The sequence below is a fragment of the Tenrec ecaudatus genome, chromosome 10 (genome assembly GCF_050624435.1).
Source record: "Tenrec ecaudatus isolate mTenEca1 chromosome 10, mTenEca1.hap1, whole genome shotgun sequence".
Classification (NCBI taxonomy): Eukaryota; Metazoa; Chordata; class Mammalia; order Afrosoricida; family Tenrecidae; genus Tenrec; species Tenrec ecaudatus.
In genome coordinates this window covers 75,229,875-75,245,634 of record NC_134539.1, presented here as the reverse complement: position 1 = coordinate 75,245,634, position 15,760 = coordinate 75,229,875, and the positions used below count along the sequence as shown (strand labels likewise).

The window sequence follows — 15,760 nt, the reverse complement described above, 5'->3', positions numbered from 1 at the left end:
AAGGAGACCTGCTAGACTCAGGGCTTGGGGGTGGGGTTTGGCTAAGGTAGATAACAGAGGACATTAAGGAATGCCTAAATGGGAATGGGTCCGGCTTCCACAACCTCCTAACTGGTCTGTGCCCACGGGTGTCACTCTCCTCTTGGAGTCTTTCAGAACACTCCCAGGTCCCATCTACATGAAGAAACACCTTAACCTCCTGGTGCCTTACTGTCTCCTGGGTGCATTTCTGGTTTGTCTCACCAAAGTCATAGTGAGTCCAGCTGGTGACAGCTGTTGGCCCTGGCAAGAATTCTCTTCTTCCTCAGACAACATGGGTGTAGCAGCAGAACATGGCTTACAGATTTGCAATCTGACAAAATAACACCTTTTAAGAGTAAAAACCAAATAAAGCAATTATGTCAAAAGTATGATTATTCATCCACCTGGCAATATGATTCTGAATCAGCTCACCCATTACCATTCCCTATAAATAGACACTCTCATGTGGGAACAACTAGCTAGCCAGATAGATGCTTATGGATCGGAATGAGCCAGTCACAGGTATAGACACACACACACACACACACACACACACACACACACACACACACACACACACACACACACCCCACCCCACCCCGAATCCTTTCTCTTAAATTCTTTCATCAGTCTATTAAAATAGAAGCTCCAAGAGAAAGCAGATGGGGCTGATAGGTCATTGTGAAATAAAAGCCTGCTTTGTCAGGTAGAAGTAACTCTAATATCTTAGACCTGTTTACCTATAATCTTGTTCCCGCTGCTCATTCCCTTCAATGCCAAATTCCTACTTTCATCGTGAAATGGAAGCTCAATGACCCAGAAATCATTTGAACAAACCGATTTTGCTGAGGACACTTTCATTTTTATCTTCACTCACTCGCTGGGCCCCGTCAAGAAGGCTCTGTGTGGGGGTTGCTGGTCCAGAGGACCTTACAATGTGGACAATTTGTACATTTAAATGAGACATAAAATACTTCATTTGTGTATACAGATACACCTTCTACAAAGATGCTTCCTTTCTCTGTGAAAGGGAATACCACTCTACGAGCCTAGTCTCTTCATTTCACTATTATTGTTTTGATGGAAAGAATTTTAAAGTCAAGAAAAGCAGATGAATGTCAATAGTGTTTTCTCACAATAAAGTATCACACATTTAACAAGCCCCTATCTGCTCCTATCTTTTCTCTCTTACAAGAAAAACACACCCGCAACACACAACAAGCCAACTCTATGAGGAGTGGGTTGTATGGACTGAAACTCTTGCGGATGACTACGATTTTCAAAGTTGTTCGTATTGGGTGCTACTGAATTGGTTCTGACTCAGAAGCGACCCTATGCACAACAGGACAAGACCCTGCCCAGTCCTGCATCGCCCTCACAATGTCACAAAGCCCACTGTGGCAGCCAATGTGTCTGTCCAGCTGGTTGAGCGTCTCCCTCTTTCCTGCTGACCTCTCCTCTCCAGGGACAAAGCTAACAGTAGGCCCCAAACTAGCAGCCACGGACTAGATATAAAAAACAAAACAAAGCACGCAGTTCTCAACCTCACCTCCCTGATGCCCATCCAATTCTGCTACTCTCCCTACGCTCTGCTTCCGGGAGACGCGGTGGCTCCTCCAAACCTGTGCTCACGGAAGGGAGGCACAAGCGCCTGCTGTGACCCAGACCATCCATACCGTTTCTCAGCACTGGTGTCTCCATGCCTTTCTAGAGAACACTGTAACCGACATTGACATCCCAAGGTGTTCCCGTCCATGCATGTTTTTGCCGAACAAATAGATACATCCACGGTGAAGTTATGAGAACAAATTGCTGAGAGTAAACCCAAATCAGAGAAATCCAAAACCCCAAACCAGAAATACCCGTTCATTGGTTAGGAGACCACAGAATACTTTTCCAAATATACAATGAATTTGATCACTGATTTCCATAAAACCCGGTTCTGTTTTTCAAATGTTTTTCTTCAGCAGGATCCACCAGTTGAACATTATTCCATTATATCTCTTTACGACAACATAAAACAAATTTGCCAAAATGTGAGTTTGGTAGGCTTATAGGTAAAATAGTCCTGCATTGTTTTTCCTCTCTAGTTAACTGTGAGACAGGCTCTGCAAACGGTTCAGAGGTTAAGATTTCAATCTGAGGCTTTTTAAATCCTATTAAGAATGCCAGGAAAGAGAAAAATGCTAGTTCCCATGGCACTGGTATTGAAGGTCTATTTTATGCATTGAACAACACAGGCGCAGAGAGCAAATCTTGAGGTTGAGTTTCTTCCACGTCTCCTTACAAACAGGTCAAACAGATCTTACCAGAAGCATTGCTGATGTCCCATTGGGTCTGGATAAGTGGATTGACATCTCAGGAAACATCCTATCGATGCGGCTGATCACATCATCAACATACCTAAGTGAGAAAGAAACCCAAAGCACTAAACAACAACAACAAAATCAGAACGTGCGAATTACAGCCCTCATGTGTAGTTTATTTAAGACTCACCTTTAAAATTTTGTTTTTACTAATATATTTTTAAAAGGCAAAACAAACATGAGTCCCCTTTCCCTTTAAGAAAGTGGATCATTTTAAAAAGCATATTTTATTTCTGTTGACTATATATATGGCAGCTCTTACACTCATTCACCAATATCTACAGGTGATACTGGTTACATCTCTCACAAATGTCACCATTTTTCACCATTTTCATTGGCTCTCCTGATATTGTTTCGCCACCATTAACAGGCTCAAAAATAAGAAACCACCACAAGCATTTGTGCTTACCATACAATAAGACTGGGGAAAATGGGGATGTAAACTCTAATGGCCGAGAGGCAAATTTATAAAAGATTTTCCATTTGGCTATAACTAATTAGATTCATAACTATTCAATATTGGTCCATTTGGGTATAGCCAATTAAAATGCATGTCCATTAAAGCAGAGATATTCAATAAAGGTATGTTTGGGGGGAGGGGTGGGCAAGGAGGGAGATTAACTATTTACAACATAAAAAATTTTCAGTCAGAAACCCGGGGCTTATGAGAGACAGCAGATCATTTAAGCTGTTTGTTAAAAAGTGAACATCAACGTATCTGTCATGAAAGAAGAAAGTCTTTCTACTGCTTGAGCCATCAGGTTTTCATTAAAAATATTATGCACAGCACTAAACTTCAAGCTGAAGAAATAACGAGAAACCATGCGGTGGGTCCAACGGTAAATAGTACTGACAGAGAAGAATAGGGCAGAACTGAAGGTACCTGCTCATGGGAAAAAGAGCAGGAGGCCAGGTTTTCAAGAATGCCACTGGTTACTATGAACTGGGTACCAAACACCTGCCTTTTAGCACTACAAAGGGCCATAACATTAAAAATGAACTTTCTTCGAAAATGAGGCAGTTCTTAAAAGGTTCCCAGGATTTTGTTGAATTTTAGAGTGGTTTGGAAAACAATCTTTCCTCGGGGGCAAAGATCTTCTTAGATCTCAGGAACCCTGTACTGGGCTCCTGAGGCTGTAAGTCTTCATGGGAACAGAGCCTTCTCTTTCTCAAAAGAGGAGGAAGAAGTGACTAATGTTTCTTGGAAACATGGACCACACATGCCACACTTCAACCCAAAGCTCACACCAAGTCTCTGGGAAGTTCTCTGCCTTTTCACACTTCTTTTCGAAGTCTGTACTAGTAGTTTAAACCTAGTTAATCCAGACTCAGCAGGAAGTGAAAACCACTGTCCTGTGCGAATGGAGGTCATTGCTAAGTACATGCTAATGAGGGCAGGCAATGTCTTCTGAACTGATCTTCAATCAATAGCCATCATAGTTCTGGGCAGTAGGATGCAAATGAACACACAGAACTTGAGCACAAATGTAACATCATCAGTTGCTCTCTCTCGCATCCTTCACCTTGAAGACTTCAAAATACTGTCTGGAAGACCAGCCTTTCTGGTTGGCAGGACAACAGGGCAAGGGGTGGATGAAGTGATGGCCGTGGGTCATGCTACCAGGCGGAAACCAAGGTCCGAGTGTAATTGTCAGACGTTCATGCCAACCACCTGGTTTTTGCGTTCTTTTAGCAAGGGTCTGAGTGAGTTTCCTGTGCCCGGCACTTCTGGAAGCCTTTATTCATGAGCTCTTTCCTTACAAGGGAAGGCAGTAGCGGGAGAGAAACCGTTCCCAGGGAAAAAGACATCTGCAGCCAGAACAGGGAAGGTTCTGAGAGGGCTGGGCTTTTTTTTTTTTGGGGGGGGGGGGAGTTCTTTTTCTTCCGTCCCGTGATCTTAGTGAGAGCTCCGCAAACTCTATTAAGCAAAATAGAATTTTAAGAAGTCTGTTGCTCACTCGGATACCTAACATAAAGGAGATGCAAATTTCGATTTTACAGGTGACATTACGCATGTGCCAGAAAGGGGGAAAGAGAAAGGCAGCTGCGTCTTTAACTGAGAAAAACAATGTCTACATTCTAGAAGCCGAAAATCAAAACATTTCATTTTCACATAAACCCAGCCTTCGGAATGCTACATCACCACTGGTGACTTGACAGAAATATGGGAAGCTGGGAACTTCAAACTGAAAACCTGGAGACAAAACACCACTTTCCTTCTGCTGAGGAGGCGGGGTTAGTAGGGGAAGTCGTCTTTGTCATACCACCTTCTTGGCAGTGCTTCTCAGAAGGCTGCGTCCCAAGACAGTGTGCCGAGCCGCCAGTGTCTGCACGCAGCTCTGCAGTGCGCGCTCACTCGCTTTCCCGGTGGGGCTGCAGACAGGTAGGAGCAGCGCGGTCTCCTCCTACACTTCCACCATATGCCCACTCCGCTTGATGGCAGGATCGCATTACTTTAATTTTTACCTTTTGAATATAGGCAAACAAGCAGTAACACAGCACTGGTGACTAGTTTACACTTGAGCAGACGCAGCGCTGAAAGACATTAATTTAGTGCCAAATTGAGCAGTGAGTCACAATTTGCACATATCTGTCAACCTGTTAACAGGGTAATAACTTGGAAAGATTGCTGTTCCTATTTACATTACAAAGGCCTTTCCAAGATGGAGAGCTGCTGGGTTCTCGAAGCGCTTGGCTGATGCGCTCACCGCCCTGATGGTCCAAGCACAGGGCTGAACGAGGAGAAATCACTGGGTCAAATAAAGCCATAAGCAGCATGTGCGGGCTGAAGGAGCACTTTAAGCAACCAGACAACGCGGTTTTTCTATCTTGCTCTCCAGTTACAGTCAGACACAACGGTTTCTGATCCATTCCCTCCCTTCCTCCAAACCCCAGTGCCACCCAAGTGACTCTTCCTGCAATGTCTAATGGCTCCTGTAGGACTGGGCTTCGGTCTCAACTCCCTCAATACCTTTGTGGCACCAGAAGCCATCACACCACATCCATAGACTCTGAACATGAATTTCCACAGTCCAATAGACCCACCTCTTTTCTGTTTTCTTCCAGAAGCTTGGCCTGTTCCTTTAAATGGCCTTCGTCAGAGAATTCAAAATCACAAGGCCCTCCACCTCTGGGGTCATTGCATCCAGGGTCTCATCAATCCAGGAACTGAGTACCACCTCTTGAGAGCTAGCCTACACAGATCCCCCACTCCAACCCATAGTCTCTGTCAACAGGGACATTCCCACCATGCCCTCTGGCACTACCACCCTCTTTAGAGTGTGCTTTTGGTGCATGTTCACACAGCAATTTACAGTTCCATTTGGCAATTTCCACATGAGCTAATCAATGACATTAGTAATACTTTCCACCATGTGTCAGCATTCTCTTTCATTGTGGTCTGCTTGTTGTTCCATTTCTGGTATTCTGATTCCCCTGCCCCTCTTCTCCCATCTGCTCATCTTTGCTAGGGATTAGATGTGGACAGATGGTTGTTTTTGTTGTTTGTTTTAGCACAGCACCGATCGAATGGGCACTATCTTTTATTGTGTGTCACTCTGCTTTTCTGTGAAAAGGTGAGCTCAGGGGGCTGTTTGGGTTCAAGGTATACAGAGAGGTCATAGAGTGATAGTCTCATGGAGTCCTCCGGTCTTAGTGATCCAATCAATCAGCACATATTTGAAGAAGAGGACTTCTGTTCTGCACTTTTCTCCCACTCACACTGGAGCATCTGTTATGACCCTGACACGTTTGCCAGTGGTGACGGCCGAGCCCCACCTGCTTCTTCTGGTCTCAGCGTAGTGGAGGCCAAGACCATGGAAACTAACTGGTTTCTCCACTGAGAATTTGAATTTTACTCCTCACAAACAGAACAATCACTGCATTTTAGATGGCTATTTGCAAGGATGCAGAAGATGAACTTTGAGAACTACGCTCTGCCCGTTGACTAAGCAGTCCCAGGAAATTATGGTCTGGTGCAAGGGTAATTTGAGTCTTCCCCCCACCGCTCCCTTTTCTGGTCCTATTTTCAGAACTTTCCAAATACTCAGCGGAATCTGTATCAGTCTTCTCTTCACTTGGCTCCTATCCACTTTTTCCTCCTCTTGTGGGAAAAGCAGACTCCGGGAAGACTGAATCCATCCTCTAGGCATTCTGATTCAACAGCCTACAGTTGATTATTTTTCCCAAGACACATGCATTCTGGAGTTTTTAAAGTGCTTTTAAAAATCATTTTATTGGGGCTCATACAATTCTTATCACAATCCATATAAAAGTGTTTTTTAATCTTTCTTGGATCAAAGATCCCTTTAGGGTAATACAGAAAGCTAAAATACATATAAGTGAAAATTTTCACAATAAATTTTCTATTGTTCACAGTCCCTTAGAATCCATTTATGAGTCTCAGGTAAAAGATCCCTACTCATTCTAGAGTTGAAGCTCTCTTCTTTACTCCTTTCCGAGTTTCATTTTGGAAAAAATGAGTGTGTGTGTGCGTGCGGGCGCACGCGCACAGCCCAGAAGTGAACGCATCTGTCGTGGCTGCTATCTAATTCTGGCCATGGTCATCTGAACTTCATACTTATAATGGAACCCAAGGGTGTTTGTTTGTCTGTCTGTTATTAAACAACTGCCTCTTACTATCAACTAATTCCGCCTCCTAAAATGTCAAGTAACTCTTCCTGTGACCTTGGAAGTCATCTGACTCCATAGCCGTATCAGCCATGCTTTCCAGATGCCTCTTGTTTAAAGATGAACGAAAGAAGGGAGGGAGGGAGGGGGAGAGAGAGAGAGAGAGAGAAATCTCACACACCAGCTCCCTGCTTTCTGTATCACTGCCTGTGGCCTAGCTCGGTGCTAAACTCAGGTCTCCAGTCAACGGGAAGGAAGGCTATCACTCCAGCCTCATCTGGTCTTCCTCTTCCACGCCTCTGAGCATGCCCACCCTATTCAGCCCGTTCACGCTTTGCATCCTCCTCCTGGCAGATACTTCTCACCATCCCTTCTCTCCCCACGCCCAGGGGATTACTATCCATGCTTCAAGTCTTCGAGTTTGGGATCTAATAAATGGCATCTTCTCAGGGAAGTCTCCCTTGAAGCTCTCCCAGGTCATCCAGTACACCCTGTTCTATCTCTTAAGACAGCATGCTATCTTTGTAGCTCCCACAGCATCTGCCATTGGTCATTTGTTTAGAGCCATCTTTCCCCTAAAGAGATGATCTGATTGCCTGCCCCACTGCAGAATCCGTCACGTCACCTCAGTGCCTGGCACACAGCAAGCACTCTTTAAATACGGGTCAGCAGACAGGACATTCAAGTTAAGCTGTGCAGACCCAAGTAAGGCAGCTACAAAAGAACTAAAGTGAAAAGTTTTCTTTAGCAAGTGATTTGAGGTATTGGGGAGTTTATTAATCATCAAAAGTCACTAACAGCAGCAACCAGAGAGCTCCCCTACCCACCAAAATAGCAACAACAAACAAACCCCAAAATTAAAACCAAAAACCCCTCAAAGCCAGCAGCAGAGATCCTTCAAAGTATTACAGCTTAATATGCATCCACAAAATCCCTGCATCTGTTTTGGTAGAAGCTCAATGCCTCTTAGATGAGCCTTCTAAAGAAGTACACTCTGTTATTCACATGCCAGTTTTAAAATGTTTTTAATGAACTAATTAATTTTGCAAAACATGAGTATAAAGATGTGTGCTACCAAACTGGGACTACAATACCAACAACGATAACAGAATGTGAAAGACATTTCTAAAGATAATGAATTTTACAAAACATTAGTGTTTTTACTCTACACATTAAAAAATATTGAAGACTATTTGTTAGTACAGCCTTAAAATAATTTGCTGGACAGATGGCTTAGTTCTCACAAGTCTGACCCCACCTCAAAAAAAAACCCCAAGTCTGGACACCTGCCAGTGATCCCGTGTTAGTGTGATGCTTAGCAGCTCAAGTCGGATGGAAATAGCATTTACCTCACACAGAGTGTAGGATACATGCTGTTCATTTTCTCCACCCATACAAAATCTAAAAACCAGGGATGCATATATTAATAAACCACCTTTCCGGAGGAAGGGCAATGCCCAGTGGAGATCAAAAAGGGAACCATTTACATTATCTGAAAACAATTTAAGACTTGTCTCCCTACCTGTCCAGAATGAGGCTAAGCAGACTTTGCCAGTGGATGGAAACTGAGGGGTTTGTTTAACTTCTTCATGAGAATGAGTGGGCTGATGCCACAAAGACAACTCTTGGAATGCTAAAGAAAAAGATGGGGAACTTTGGTCAAATTTGCTCATGTCTCAGATTTGTTAAATGATCACATCAGGCTTGTCAAAGATTTTTGATTATTCTCTTGAGAAAAGTAAAAGTACTTTCTAAGCTGTACATTTAAAAAATTCAACAAGAAAGACTACGTATCATCCAGGAAGACATAAGAGCACTTGCTTAGATTTTTATATCATCTCCCACCATATTGCTTTTGCACCTTTATCCAACTGGCTGCAAAAGACACTTTAGTACACCAAAATTTCAGTTATGGAAGCTTTACCAACTGAGAAGAACAGGCTGTAAGACTGGGCAGCTGCTGCTTCCAGGGACTGAAATGGCAGCCAGGCTACTGCAGTAGGTGGAGAGCTGTGCCCTGGTCTCGCCTAGAGGTTGATGGATTCTGAACAAGTGAGTGTAGAGGAGCATGGGGCCTCTCACGTGTGTGCTCTTCTGTTTCCAGACGTTAGAGCAGGTGTGTAAAGACCCATCACACACTGAAACACATGCAGAAAAACATCGTCTGACTGCACCAAGAGCACCCAAACTGGCATCTTGATGTGGTATATACTGATGAGTGGGAAGTTCTTTGGGGAAGGTTCAGAGAGATAGAAACACCACCTTCAGAAATGTAGCCATGTAGCTGAGGATCTGCTGAAACATACTGTTGTCCTTCAAGAAAATCTATCGAGATGCCCCTGGAATCTAAAAAAATCCAGTTTCAGTCATCTTCTGAGCTGACCTTTCTTCCTTGAATTTAACCAGACGAGTAGATTCTCCATAGAAACCACTGTTTTAATAGAGCCATTTTTCAGGCACCCTAAGGAGACCAAGACAAGTGTATTACTGAGAGAACTTACCTGCAGCTATCCACTGACCACAGAGCCAACCCTTCTGGATTTACCCTTATAAACAAACCTACACTTGCCCTCCTTCCTCCTATTGGGTGTCAAACATCCCAATAAGTTCACAGGTATGTCAGGAATTAGAACACTTGGCAAATATCATCATCTTAACACATATGATTTAGCACGATCTAAAAAGCAAATGAATTTAACAGGCAGAAACGATTTTACCTATTAATAAGTATTTATCAGTGCCTTCTTTTCTCAGAGAACAATCCTTAGGCACCGTCTTAGTTGATGCGCAGCTATTGAGAATTACCCGGTAAAGAGTGTGAGTCCCCAGCCTATATTTCCTGCTACAGGAGATAATGATTGTGCAGGGAAATTACTTTCCTGTTTTCAGAGCACTTCTGTATCCTCATTAGATCTCATGCCAACTCTAAGAAGCAAGGAGGCTAGGTATAAAACTCCAATTTAATAAAGACCACCCCCACCAAAAAAAAAAAAATGAGGTTAAGTGATTTGCCCAAGGTCAGAGAATAGCTAAGTGGTAGAGCTGGACCCAGAATCTATATCTCTGGATGCCCCATTCCAGGGCTTGCTTGTACATCATGGGACTTTCATTAAGACTGTGAAGATTCCATGGAAAAAGTAGATTTGGGGTGGGGGTGGGGGAGTTCATTCCTTGGATTTATACAACAATTGAGATTTTTCTATACAACTTTTTTTTTAAGTGACACAGTAACAAAGTGAATCAGTTTATGATGTTCTCACTTTGCAGTTACTCAACAAGTTTTAGCAGCAAGGGACACAATGATGATGAAGGTAGTCTTGCCCTCATGAGGATTCTAGTTCATTTGCTAAAAGTTTGTTTCTTTCAAATCATAAAGTTTGTTTCTAAACACAAAGGACAATTAAGTGAAATTGTCTTAAGTTCTCCTGCTTTGACTTATGATGAACAACTTTTGTGCAAAATTAATTTCTTTTAAATTAATAACTATGAGGTAAATGTTTTCTAAATTTCCTTCTTATATTACGAATGTACTCAGATACTTCGTGGGCTCTAGCTTTCTTTAAAACATTTAAACAATGTATTAAGCTTATAGAAGAATAATCATTTTACTCAACAGCTACCTCTTACAAGTCCTTACATGTTAAAGATATTAAAAAACAAGCAAAAAAATTCAACAAATCCAAAATTGCAATAACAAAAACACCCACAGTGAGCTTTCCAGCAACACCAATTAACAATAGTTATTAAATCAGTCATCTCTGTCAGATCTTGTCAAGTGACACTTGGAGCTCAGATGGGCAGTGAAGAATGTGCGAACTGAGATTCAACAATTCACACCATGAGAAAGCAACTGCTGGAGTTGTGACGGTCAACAAGGGAGCTGGCTGGGGCAGGCAGTGCAGGTTGGACAGCTGCACCTGCTTCCTGAAACTCCAATAGCTTCCTTCCCACCCCCCAATTACAGCAGAGGGCTGTGACCAGCATGTGAAGACTAGTGTATTAATATCTGTACCCCCCAAGAGAACTTTAAGCAAGGAGGCCGGGTGGTGCAGTGTTTAAAGTGCTCGGTGGCTACCTGAAAGGCTGGCAGTTGAAGTCTATTAACCACTATGGGGGAGACAGATGTAATCTGCTTCTGTCAAGATCGACACCATTAAAATCCCCAAAGGGCAGTGTTACACTGCCCGATCGCTTGCTATGAGTCAGAATGAACTCTGTGGCAATGGTTTTGGGTTGGGGGCAGTGCTTTAATGTGGTGACCAATTCCAGTAATTCGCACACAAGTAGAACAAATTTCATTTCCTTGGGGACATACATGGCAGATTTTACAAGGAGAAATGCCAAAGAGAATAAGAAACACTGAACATATAACGTGTTCTAGTCATAACAATGCACTAAGCAAATACATACTAGCAGTCAACAATGGTCAACAAACTTCAGGAAACACACCCACACCCATGTCTCCCCTTCCTGGGAGAACTGAGATATTTGAGTGAGGTTTGGAGACTCACAAGGGCAGTTCTACCCTGCCCTATAGGCTCACCGTGAGTTGGAATCAGACAAGCACCTCTATGAGAGGCGAGGCTGAGACCAACGCATCTCCAGTTTCTGCAATGACTACCCATAATAGGCACTCCATTAATGTTTGATGAATTGGACTAATTTTAAGCAGACTGAATCAAAGCCAAATAAGGATCACAGAATAAACAAAACTTCTGCAATGGCTTTTCCTATAAAAAGAAAAAAACTTCCAAACATAAACTTTGAATATCCAGTGAAGTCTTTCCCTTCCACAGGGTACTGATGTTAGTCAGTTGAGTTACAGGGCGGAAATGAAATAAGGACACGGGAAAAGAAAGTGAACTATAGAGCGGACTCATTGGGCAGGGTTTCTTGTCTAGAACTCCAGGGGTCTTCCCCATTCAGGGGTTTCACACAAATCTTTCCTCTGCCTGGAATACTGACTGGTCACTTCGAATTCAATCCCTCCAGGTCTCTGCAGAGCAGTTGCTTAGGTAGAGAAGCCTTCTCCAGGGCCCTCAAGTGTCAAACAGTTCAGGTACTACACTCAGCGCATCTTCCCCTTGCCCTTCCTTCACTGCATATCACAAGGAACACCCACCCCTCTGGTGATGGACTACATGCTAATGTTTCCCCCTGTAATGAAAATTCCATGAGGGGAAGGCAAGGTCAGTCTGGTTCCCTTTCACACCCTCAGTCCCCACCATGCTGTCTGGTTGGAAACCAAAATTTGCTTATGAACTCCTAGAGCAGTGGTCCTCCACCTTCCTCATGCCTCCACCCTTTCAGACAGTTCCTCATGTGGTGAGTTCTCCTTATTTTCATTGCTACTTCAACAGTATCGTTTTGCTACTGTTAGGAATCGTCATGTAAATATCTAATATGCAGGATATATTTTCATTGGTACAAATTGAACATCATTAAAGCATAGTGATGAATCAAAAACAATATGTAATTCTACATTGTGAAATATTTATTTCTAATGACAAATCAATGAAAGGTTGTCTTGAAGCATGGTGTGGCTTGGATAACAATCTTCACGCCTGGTACTCGTATGTGGGTGTATCTGCTTGTGGGCGGACCCACCTGAAGATGGGTAAGACCACTGGAAATGTGTTTTTTAATGGTCTTAGGCGACTCCTGTGAAAGGGTCGTGTGACCCCTCAAAGGAGTCTCGACCCACACCTTGGGAACCACTGTCTTAGAGTATGAGGTTGAGGCTGAAGAATCACACAGACCTTAGGCTCACGCTGGCCCTCATCTGAACCCAGTTAGCATGAAGCTCTCTTAGCCAGGGTTTCCTCATCTGTAAAATAGGATAAACAGTTCTTTTCTCTGTATGGTCACTGTAAGAATTCAGAGGGAAATATGTGACAAGTACTTAGAACAGAAGTAATTAATGCCAGCTTGTCTTCTTATGTATCCAAATATTGCATTGTCTGAAGAAAAAAGTTAGGACCTTTGGGTTGAAGTCTAAGTCACAGTAAATCCATCCCAGCACTCAAAACTTCATGAAAAATAAAGGATTAAAGGCGGGAATGCACTTTCAAGTTCCCTGCTTATTTGAACCCCCCATTGCATTTCAGGTAGCAGGGCGCTCTCTTCTCGTTACTTTCGGCTGGATCGAGGGAGGACCACTGTTGATCCTGAAACATGACTTAATATAAAGTGGGTTAGAGAGAATAGCTTTGCCTTCCCACACCTGCTATGGACATCTACACAGCATCTTTCATTTTCCCCTGCATATCTGCCTCCCCACCCTTCTTGTACTGTACATCTCAGGAGAGCGACCTACATGTGATCTGGATTAATTCTTTCTGTCCTCTGGTTTTGAGTTGTTTGGTCAATGATAGGTACCTTCATTTGCTGATGTGCAAAACATAACATGAGAAACGGCTGCAAACATCCACTAGTAATCATAACATGGAATGTACAAAACCCCAATCAAGGAAAATGAGAAGTTGTTAAAAGTAAATGGAAAGGCTTGAAGATCAGTGTTCTAGGCATTCCCACTGCTGTCAAGTGGGTTCCAGCTCCTAACAACCCGCTAGGGTTCCTCCCCTAAGGTTTGCATTCTCCACAATGCTATCCGGAACTTGTTATGGTCCACATCGTCCAGGGCCTTTGCATAGCAAGACACGGGTGAACATCTTTCTAATATCCTCTGCTTTCAGCTAAGATCCATCTGACATCAACAATGACGACTATCATTCTGCATCTTCTTCCAAATGGGTCTTGAACTTCTAGCCGTTCTGTCAATGTATTCCTGTAACCACTTTTACTGTAATATTGCCTTCAGCATAATTTTACTTGCATATAATATTAATGTTATCATTTGATAATTTCCGAACTCCAATTGAGATGTTTCAACAAGTGGATGCCATGCTCAAGGTGCTCACAGGTCCTGGCCCAACAACAGGAAGAGGTTCGTGTGTGTCTCTTTTGCAAAGACAAGTAACTAATGAACGCAGAGAATCCTAGAAAGATGTTTTCCTGTGTCTTACTGACTATGCAAAGGCACTGGACTATGTGAACCATAACAAATTATGGATAACATTGTGAAAAACGGACATTAAAAAACGCTAAATGTGCTCACATGGGCCCTGAAGACAAAGAACTAGTTGGAACCAAACAAAGGGACAGTACCATAACTCTAAATCAGAGAAGGTGTGCGTCCAGGCTGCATCCTTTCACTATACGTAACCTGTATACTGAACCAATAATCCAAGAAACTCGACTAGATGAAGAAGAATGTGTTATCAGGATCGGAGGAAGACCCATTAACAACCTGCCACACACAGATAACACAACCTTACTGGCTGATAGTGAAGAAGATGTGAACGCATTGATGAAGACCAGAGACTACAGTCAACCTTCAGTCAACCTCAACCAAAAGAAAACTCTCATAACTGGACCAATGAACATCATTGATAATTGAGAAAAGATTACAGTTGCCAAGGAGCCCATTCCACTTGGATCCACAAACTCCCCTTGTAAAAGCCCCAGCCAGGTCTGGTGGGAACAAGACTGCGTTAAACTGTTCAAAAGCAGATGTCACTCTGGGGATTAAAGTGCAGCTGACAGAAGCCATGACATTCTTAATCACCTCATATGTATTAAAAAAAAAGTGGACAGTGAAGAAGGAAGCCCAAAGAAGATGGAAGGCATTTGAACTATGGTGCTGGTGAATAGTGTTACGTATACCACCAACTGTCAGAAAAACGATCTGTTTTAGAAGTACAGCCAGAATGCTCCTTAGGAGGGAGATGGTCAGACTTTCTCTCATATACTCTGGACATGTACTCAGGAGGGATGAGTCCCTGGAGAATAACAATGTGACAGTTACATTTCTTGTGCCAACTAGGATCCCTCCCGAAGGAACATGTGGGAGCTTAATCAGGTTGCAGCTTGACTGGAGGGCAATGGAAATAAACAGCTGTCCAAGGCTGGCTTTTCTCTCTCTGCCTGGCGGTCTGACCAGCATGCTGCCTGAGTTAGCTGCTCTGCCCACCCGATGCTGTGCTGCCGTGGGCTGTGCAGCGCTCTGCTCCACCTGCCATGCAACCTATGAACCGCAGTGGACCACGCTGCTGTGCGTTCCACGTCAAGACACTGCCCCCCCCCCTCCGTTGTGCCTGCTGCCTGTGTGCCACCATTTTGCATTGCTACATCATGAGGCTCTGCCAAGTCCAGCTTCACTACACTGTGCTACTTGCCTCTGCAACACCTCACCACTTCAGCTTCCCACTGTCTGTTTCTTTGGCCTTGAGCCAGTGGCCATATGAGTTAGAAGAAGACCTTAAGTATATTAACTGTCCCATGAAAGTGAGTTGATCCAAGCCCTCTGTACTGCAGTGCGGACTAATTTGCTGTTGCACTCCTTTTCTTACTATATCTATCTATCTATCTATCTATCTATCTATCTATCTATCTATCTATCTATCTATCTATCATCTATAAAACCATAAGTGTCCTGGATTTGTTTCTCTAGAGAACCCACACTAATACAACATTATACTTGGTAAAGTAGAGGGTCAGAGAAGAAGAGGAAAACTGACATGGTAGAGACAACAACAGGCTCAAACACAGCAGTGATTGTGAGATCCATCCAAGACTGGGGAGTGTTTATTTCTGTTATAAATAAAGAGTGGCCCTGAGTTGGAACCACTTGGATGTCACTTAACAATACGCGCCAGGTGGGGCGGAGGAGGGCAGGGGAAACA

At 43.3% G+C, this 15,760-nt stretch overlaps 1 protein-coding gene across 1 annotated transcript in view; it reads right to left on the bottom strand.

Moving 5' to 3' along the window:
• The window catches only part of MED27 (mediator complex subunit 27), a 254,521-nt gene that overhangs the window by 72,586 nt on the left and 166,175 nt on the right, over nt 1-15,760 (bottom strand). Inside the window, exon 4 of the mRNA XM_075560588.1 lies at nt 2,331-2,424. Coding sequence (XP_075416703.1) covers nt 2,331-2,424 — 94 coding nt within the window. The remainder of the gene's footprint in view (nt 1-2,330; nt 2,425-15,760) is intronic.